The 8,834-nt window shown below is 48.3% G+C and overlaps 1 protein-coding gene and 1 long non-coding RNA gene across 8 annotated transcripts; one reads left to right on the top strand and one right to left on the bottom strand.

The window, feature by feature from the left end:
• Positions 1-3,569: 3,569 nt before the first annotated feature.
• On the bottom strand, positions 3,570-4,451 carry LOC100502396 (uncharacterized). Its single transcript, NR_169064.1, has 2 exons — positions 4,090-4,451; positions 3,570-3,928 (listed from the first exon to the last, which is right to left on the bottom strand). It is a non-coding gene; the product is annotated as an uncharacterized lncRNA (long non-coding RNA).
• Positions 4,452-5,637: 1,186 nt separating this feature from the next.
• On the top strand, positions 5,638-8,301 carry LOC100284710 (uncharacterized). 7 transcript variants are annotated; one of them, NM_001157605.2, is made up of 3 exons: positions 5,677-6,117; positions 6,794-7,118; positions 7,218-8,255. In NM_001157605.2, exons 2-3 carry the CDS (start codon positions 6,860-6,862, stop codon positions 8,036-8,038), a joined length of 1,080 nt encoding a protein of 359 aa, NP_001151077.1. In that variant the 5' UTR covers positions 5,677-6,117; positions 6,794-6,859; the 3' UTR covers positions 8,039-8,255. The 7 variants fall into 7 exon arrangements, with proteins under 7 accessions (XP_035817378.1, NP_001151077.1, XP_035817383.1 ...); XM_035961490.1 differs by lacking the exon at positions 5,677-6,117 and adding an exon at positions 6,149-6,286 and having other exon boundaries at positions 7,218-8,301; XM_035961489.1 differs by lacking the exon at positions 5,677-6,117 and adding an exon at positions 6,600-6,670 and having other exon boundaries at positions 7,218-8,301.
• Positions 8,302-8,834: the final 533 nt, after the last annotated feature.

The raw sequence follows: 8,834 nt of genomic DNA, 5'->3' as shown, positions 1-8,834 counted from the left end.
CGAATTACAAACCAATCCTTCTGTATCCCTTTTCTTACAAATCTCGAGGACGCTCGAGGACGAAATTTCTTTTAAGGGGTAGGATTTGTAATGTCCAAAATTGGTAGAAGGAAAATAATAATAATACTAAAATAAATAAACAAATATAATTATTATAGTGGTTTGGAAATCCTTGAAACCTTGGATCGCAAAAAAAATATAGAAATTTTAAAATGGAAAGAGAAATAAGAAAAGAGAAGGAAATAGAAATGGAAAATAATATACATTATAAAGAAATATATATAATAATAAAACCATTTCTTCATGCTGGTATTCTTTTGTGCATTTAGTCGATATGTGAAACTCACACAATTATGGAACTAAATTCAATTTGTCATTTGCATTGCATGAGATTTATTATTAATGTTGTTCTATTATTATTATGGTTTGGTATCTACTTATACCTAGTAATTGCTAATAAAATTTTGACCAACTTTAAAAGCAATGCTCAGCTCTAACCATTCTCTTTGGTAAGCCTTACACTTCACATGAGCTCCCACCTTTGGCGAGTTCATGCACATTATCCCCCACAACTTGTTGAGCGATGAACGTGTGTGAGCTCACTCTTGCTGTCTCACACCCCCACAGGTCAAGAACAGGTACCACGGGATGAGGCGCATGGAGGATGCTGCGATGTATCCGTGAGAGGTCTAGGCCGTCGTCTTCTAGTCTACTTTGGGTTGCTGGATCGTTGTCTCCTTTCGATGTAATTATTTATTTATTTTGTTCAGAACTCCTATTGTATAATAAAGTTGTGACATTCATTTCTGTACCACTATTCATTATATATGTGAGACTTGGTCCCAACACACCTGGTGTTTATGTTCGCGCTCGGGTCTCTAAAACCCGGGTGTGATAGTGGAGTTGTAAGTCACTCTTTATTTCTCTTTAGAAAAGGCATCATCTTGGTATTTTTTTCCCAAAGTAGAAGAGAGTAGCACATTTTCTTACTCAACCACCGCTGAGCTTCCCGCACCCGTGGCATTATTTTATTTTTCCAAAAGTACCCACACATTTCCCAAACACCTTTTCTTTTTGAAAACAAAATGCTAAATGTCATACCACTCCAGACTCGTCCATACCAGTGGACACGGACTATCTGAATAAGTTTCAAACTCTGCGCAGAGGTGTACACTTTACCCACTAGTCTGGCTCTGCGATCTCACTACCATGAGACCCGGCACCGAAACTCTTTACTTCCTTGCACGACTTTACCTTATCGGTTATACCGAAAGGAACAAGGCCACCTCCATGCCCAAACCAAGACAAAACTTTCCCCTTTCTTGTCTTTCTGGTGCTCCCCAGCCACCATAACCTTGCGGTGCGGACCGTGAAAGTTCAGATCAAGTGACTGCCCATATAGTCTCGAGTGGTTGTACTTGTGAAGAGTACATGTAGTGAAGGATGACAAATCAGTCCTTATACGAGAGGGACAATCCTTCATGCTCGTACCTAACCCGACTGAGCCATCACCTTAAGGCCCTCCCCAAACTAGGGAGTCCCTGATCATCCCACTCAAAAGGTGATAAGGGTGATAACCCTTCATCATACTCATTTGAAAAACATTTTTCTTTCGAAAAGACATAACCCAAACCCACTTTTCTTTTTGTAACAAAAAGGGTATTCTTAATGCAGGCTGACACTCGTCTCATGAATGCATAATAACCATCCCATAACCTAGGCTTAGGTAGTGGTAGAATGAATAGGTATTTTATGCATCAAGGGTAGATTGAACTTGCCTTCGTTGAAGCTCTCGTGACACGAAGGTTCTATCTCTAGGAGGTCGGGCTCCTGCCCTTCTTCCGGAGCTACGGGTTTCAGAACGTCGGTCACCGCTTCTTCTAGCAAAACAAGCAATAAACAGTACATCAAACACTGGTCTTGCTAAGCAAAGTGTGTCAAGTTCTTAATATTATTATTTATGTGACTTAAAAAGTGTTTGGACCATTATTTGAGCATAACATATCAATATATATATGTGTGTGTGTGTGTGAAATTGTGAAAAGGGAAAAGGAAAATGATTCTTGGGTTTAACAGGCCGGGGGGATTTTGGCCCACCCAGGCACGTGGCCCAGCCAGCCCATGAGCGGGGAGACGACGTCGCAGGCGCGGGCCCACGTGCCAGGGAGGGGGCTGACGACATTGGCCATTTGAGGGGGGGGGGACGGTCAGGGTTGGGGAGAACCAACCGCCAACGAGGTTCAAGCACGCGCCCATGCGGCATGGTTGAACACACTCTAAGGTCAAAAGTTGTCACCCATTAAGCCCTGTAAGAATAAGTATAATAAGGTGATGTGGACATGTTGTTAGAGATGCTATGACAAATTTATGGTGATGTGGAAGAAAGAGAAATAGAGTGAGAAAGGAAACAGGCTGCTCACCAGTAGACAACTAAAATATTTTGTTTACAAATTCTAAGACAACTTATAAGAGAAAGTGGTAGACCAAATATTAAATGTGTAGCTTGTATTATGATAGGCCTATTATATAACTAAGCTTTCAGTTAGTTGTATATGTTATATTAATATTATAAACTCCGTTATCAGCTATATTAATAAACTTGTTCTAACCTCTGATGAAACATGGGTGCCCTCATCCACAGGACTAGGGATGGCAGTGGGTAAGGTACCCAGTGGGCACACGAAGCCATACCCATACCCACTAGGAAAAAATTGACCCATACCCATACCCACTACCCATCATGGGTACAAAATTACGCCATACCCATACCCACCATGGGTAGCGGGTACCCATCGGGTACCCATACCCATTAACATTACGATAGACATGAGCATTTGAATCGCAAAATTAAGTACCAACATAACAAATGTATCGAACCCAACATAATTTTATCACATGTTCAACAATATTCAACATTAAATGGCAATATCATGCCTTCAAATCACACAAAACATAGCATTGATTCTACAAAACTGTGGACAAAATCATGCCTTCAAATCTAATTGTTCAATACACAATACTTAATATTTGAATATATAAGACTTCTAAGCTGTTGGAGCTTAAGGGCACCCTTCTCTTCCAATTCCAGTCTTGTTGCTCAGAGTAAAAGCTTCTACAAAGCAGTAAAAGAACTATTAGTATTTGTCTATTTAAACATGTAGAGTATACACATGTGTGACAGCTCAAAAATATCACCTGCATCCCTTCCTACATCTCTTGAAGGCAAGTCCAAAATGTTTCAGGTTGGTCAGCATTAGATGCATCTATGAAACAAAAGTGTAATTATATCATTATATGTACGTAGCATAATTTTTGGAAAAGAAAGAACAAGTATGAATTGTGCAAAGCAATTATACCTAGATACTTGCGTCGCATCCAATCTTGTGAGCACATAAGCGCCTCCAAGATCTCTGGAGTAAGTCGGCTGCGGTGCTCGCTAAGAACACAACCACTTGTGCTAAAAGCGGACTCTGAGGCAACTGTGCTAATTGGAATGGATAGCTACAGATGTAGAAATTAGTGAATGCATAGCTACAAAATATAATTGGAAGTACTACTACCATATTAACAAACATAATCTGAAACTAACATCAAATGAATCTAAAATTAGCAACGGATTAAATTCTAGCATACAATTATACATTGAGATGTGATAAAAAAATATTACATGGAATCCTGATAAATAAAGAACACATTCAAGTAAAAAAAGAGGGGTTTGCGTGCATCGAACCCCGTTGATTTCAACAACTCTACGCTGGAGATGGTGGAAGAATCTTTAGCGGGCGTAGCTGGTGGTCCTTCAACAGCGAGGCGACTTCGATTGGCGGTGACGCGACGACTCTTCTTGAATGGCGAGGCCACTGTTTTACCCATTAGATTATCTTTAGTAGTGGCGCCGGCCGTGACAACGGTAGCAGCAGCGGCGCCCCTTCGCGAGGTCGCCGTCACGATGTTAGTTCAATGAAAGTTTACTCACAATCGGTGTTCAGTACAATCGCACAGATAACAAACACAACAAGAACAACCATATATTGAATCAAATATACCAAAAATCAAACGAACAGATTGTGCTCAGTGCTCACAGCTCACCTTGCGTTGTCTGAGCTGGTCGTCTCCGGAGAGGATGATAAGTCCCCTGCCTGAATCTGCAGAGGAGGGGACGAGGCTGCTGGCCTAGAGCTTGGGTCATGGTCACCGTTCTCTATGGACTGTGGGCTCGACGTAGCCGATACCGACGAAGACATCAGCAGCGACAGCATACCTGGGAGACGGGAGACCTGGGTCACTGGGTGCGGGAGAGTGGAGACCTGGGCGAGGGCGACTGGCCGACCTCCGACCGCCGATTGCGAGCTGCAGCGGTGCGGCCTGGTGACCTAGTGGTCGGCTGGCGGAGTGGCGGTGGACCGGTGGTGGATGGGAGGACCGGAGGATGGCTTGGAGCCTTGGACGCCTGGAATCTAGAATTCTGGATGGTCCGTCACTCCGTCTGGCGGGCTGGCGGCTGGCCTGGTGCCTAGACGCCTGGTGCCTCCGTGCGTGGTGCCCTGGACGACTGGACCCCTGGTGGTCGCGTTAGGGTATTAGGGTTAGCAAATAGCGAGAGCAAATTCATTTTATATGAGACATATACTGCCTGTTTGGTTGATGTGCGGAAGGTTGCAGCTGCACCCGCGGAGTCTCAAAGTGCATATTGTTTGGTTTACTTCTCTCAGCGTACTGGTTGAACGGATGCAAAAATAGATGGTGAGCCAGGCCCGCGGGAGATGCTCCCAGCGCGCGTACGCCGGCGTGCAGTCCGGTGGCATGCTGTTGCATGTAGTTGCACGCAAAACGAGAACACATTTATATTTGTTCTTGCATCATATCTTTTAAATAAAAAAGTTAATCATCGAACCGATTTTATATTCATGTTCCTGGATTTTTTTGACAAAACTAAACCACACATGCTATATAATATTTAAAGATTTATTTATTCACTCTTCTCTAATACACGTTTTGGTGTAGATAACCAAACACAGGTTATATTTGTCCTGAATGTAATAATACAACCAACCAAACAAAAGCATATGTACATACCAAGCCTGTGCACAAGGAGCCTGACCCCTCGGATACGAGCCAGCCTACCAGTGTACAACAACCAATCAGACGGATAAATCCGGACCCACGTGTCATATATTAGCGGGTTCCCCATCGGGTAGCGGGTATGGGGCAACAGAGAACATACCCACGCCCACCGTACCCGATGGACATAACAAATGACCCAATCAAAATCCATCATACCCGTGTCCTAATAGGGTTTTTACCCATCAGGTTTACTAGACACTAGACAGTAGACACGATCTCGGGCAGAAATATCAGTAGCTTTATAAATATGTACACACGCCAATTTATGTACGCCGTGGCTGCATTGTGGGTGCCCAACAGAACTCTGTATACGTGACACACAGACACCACCCAAGCGGGTACGCGTTCGCACCGCACCTCCTCGGCGTCGGCGAGAACCGCCCCGCCCGGCGCGTCAGAGCCGTCGCGCTACCCACTAACCGACCACGGCACGCAAGACGCAAACGAACCCCCCCAAGTGTTACGCGAATATTCGCGTCACCCGTCCGGACGGCCCGGCATCGGGGCACCTATTTCATTTCACAACCGGCTCGCCTCGCGGGCGAGGCCGCAGCCGCCGTGTGAGTTCCAGTTCCAAGTCCTCCGCGGGCGCGGAGGGAGGAAGAAATCGGCAATCGCCCCACCCCATCCCATCCCCCCCCGCCCCAAGAATAGGCTAGCGGCTGGTCCTCGAATCTAGGAGCCCCCGACCTGCGCGTCCGTCCGTCCGTCCTCCCTAAATCCGGCCACGCCCGCCGGTGAGGAGAGGCGAAGATTGATCAGCCACTCCCGAATGGAAGATTCATCGGCCTCTGTCCCGGACCCGGACGAATAATAACTTAGTTCTACTAAGTTTCTCGGGGGTCGCCCTTCGCTTGCTTCCGCCCCCTTGTTGTTGTTCCTTTGTCCGGCTCGATCTGGGTCGCTCGGCGGCTGTTCGTCCGTCGCCCGTACCGCCGCCGCCGCCGGTTGGTTGGATTAGTACTCCACTCCCGCTTCGTTCCGTTATCTCTGGTGAGCCTCTTCTCACTGCCGATTGGACCGGTGTCTTCCTCCCCGATCTGCCTACGCGTTTCTTTGTTTTTTTTGCTCATCTGGATGGTTGTTCTCTTCTGCAAGTTCCGATCTAGTGTTTTGGAATCTGTTAGGTCGTCGTCAGCCAGCCCAGGCGGTTTCTGAACAGGTTGGCTGCCGCGTACTGATTCCTTGCTGCTCCAAAGAAAATGCACGCCTTTTCTTTTGCTGGTTTATTCTGGTAGCCGTCGGAAGGATAATGCTGGCCTGGAAACCCATAACTTGCAAGGCTGGCATCTCATCTGCTGTCGCTCATTAGTTTGAGCGTGATTAATCGCTCAGCCAGACATGACACCGTCTCTGTCGTATTCGTGGGGGGCGCTTTCATGTCCACACGCCTGGCTTGATGCTGGAAGCTGTTGTTGCTTTCGGGATCGTCTTTTCGTAACCCTAGGGAAACGCTACTTCTTTGACCGTTCTGGTGTGAGTTCATCTCGCATTTCAGTATTTGCAATTTTTTCTCCCCAAGATATGGGCTCATACTGCAGTTAAAGTAAAAAAAAAACTGGATCTTCATGTTGTTGTTGTGTGCTCCAAATACCAATATGGATTCGCCTCGACTCTGGAGGGGCATCTGTGCAAGTTGATATTAAAGCGTGTTGCGGTTCCTGCGCAGGTCTGATATTTACGGGATATTCCTTCGCGTGCTCTGCTTCTGCTGGGATTCAAGTGAAGGCACCCCATGGCCGAGATAGAAGACGCGATGGGTGCGCCGCCAATGGTGACGACGACGGAGTCCGAGGGCACGACCACAGATGAGGACGTGCATCTTTCGCCGACCTGCATCTGCGGCGGCGCGGGCGGAGCTGGTGGGGGAGGCCGCATCAAGATCCTCTGCAGCTTCGGCGGCCGCATCGTGCCCCGCCCGCACGACGGCGTGCTCAAGTACGTCGGCGGGGAGACCCGCGTCCTCGCCGTGCCTCGCTCCATCTGCTTCCGCGGTGGGTGTTGTTCGCTTTCTCCATGCGCTGTGCCGCGCTGCGTGACCTGCCGCCGTTTGGCTCTCAGCAGGCCGAGATGTCTGTCGTTGCCCTGTGCAGAGTTGAAGAAGAAGGTGGAGGACATGTTCAAGACGGAGGTCGCGGCCATCAAGTACCAGCTGCTCTCCCTCGCCGAGGAACTCGACGTGCTCGTCTCCGTCACCTGCGACGAGGACCTGGTCCACATGCTGGACGAGTACGACCGCCTCGAGGCGAAGCGCTCGCCGACCACGTCCCCGCGCTTCCGCGTCTACGTCTTCACGCCGCAGGCCACCGCGCCCCACCCGTCGGCCGCCGCACCCACCGTGCCCTCGTCTACCCGCTACGCTGGTCTGTCGCGCCTCCACCCGCATCACCACCACCATCAGCAGCACCGCCAATTCCAGCCGGAGCGCTACGTGGCCACCGTACCAGCCTCGCCCGACGGGAGCCCGCCGTTCTCCGCCCAGCCGCACGGCGCCGTCTCGGCGGGCAACTCCCCGCGCGCCAACGCGTTGGGCGTTGGGTTCGGGATGCAGCGCGTCCGGAGCTCGCCGAACCTCAGCACCCTGGACGCGGCGGCGCGGCGCTTGCATCAGCACGGCGTGGACGGCAGCATATCGGGCTACGTGAGCGGCTCACCAAGGCACGCCGGCGCGGGGCCCATGCTGTTGCAGAACAATTTCCACCACTACCAGCACCAGTACCCGACGGCGCCCGTGCCCGTGCCCGTGCCTGTGCCCGTGCCGCACCACGGTGGGCGGTACGACGCGCGCGGGTACGTCCGGGTAGGCAACTACCTGGCGCCGATGGTGCCCGCTGCCAGGCCGCTCTCGAGGGGAGGACCGGCGCCGCACAGCGACATGGTGACGCCGAAGAAGTCTGCTATTGTGTGGGACTGACCCGGCCGGTCGTACGCCGGAGGGGCCTCTTGTGAGTTGAGTGTTTGAGACTGAGATGTGTAAATAGACGGTCGGATGGATGGATGGATGCACGCGGCCTTATTTTAGCTGTTGCGTTTGTGTCCACGCTGAATTTGTTTGTCCGTTTTCTACTGGTCGTGTTCACGGCCTTGTTTTAGCTCTCCCATAGTCTGAAATTTATTTTTCTTAAATCACTGTACTAACTTTTAAGAAAAAAAAATAAATTATTGTACTAGCTTTTAGGGCTTGTTTGGTGACAGAAAAAAAGGCTAGTTTGATGACAGAAGATTGAGAAGGAAATTGAATAGCAAAGGATTCTTAGAAGGAAATTGAATAGCAAAGGATTCTTATCAATCCACTCTAATACAAACCAGTCTTTAGGAGGAAAAAAGATTTGGTTATGCTAGCGATGGTTTCTGGCATGTCAGGGTTGCTACTACGTCAGAAATTGTAAGGTTTGGTAGAGCTCTTTCTTTGCTGGCTTCAGCCTTAACTTCGGTTCTCTAAGAAAATAGTTATTGCTTATTAAGAAGAGCACTAGAAAGAGTATCTTGTTTGGTTGAAAATATAGCTTTTTCTGTAGCTTCTCTTATGATGTAGTGTCGACGAATAAAAAACATTGAAAACGAACCGATAGAAGCTACTTTTTTTTGGCTCTTGCCTTCTGCTGTTTTTTTGGAAGAGCTTTTTTTTTCTAGGAAAAACCTATCAAAAAGCCCCCCTTTGATAGATTTTTTGAAGGAGCTCTACCAAAGGAGGCTAAGTCATGCCTTCC

This window comes from Zea mays, chromosome 8 (assembly GCF_902167145.1).
Source record: "Zea mays cultivar B73 chromosome 8, Zm-B73-REFERENCE-NAM-5.0, whole genome shotgun sequence".
NCBI lineage: Eukaryota > Viridiplantae > Streptophyta > Magnoliopsida > Poales > Poaceae > Zea > Zea mays.
This window is presented reverse-complemented; position numbering and strand designations above follow the sequence as displayed.

Bases quoted from the DNA above. Each gene is read 5' to 3' on its own strand.
- LOC100284710 (XM_035961485.1), top strand. From the start codon at position 6,860: ATGGCCGAGATAGAAGACGCGATGGGTGCGCCGCCAATGGTGACGACG.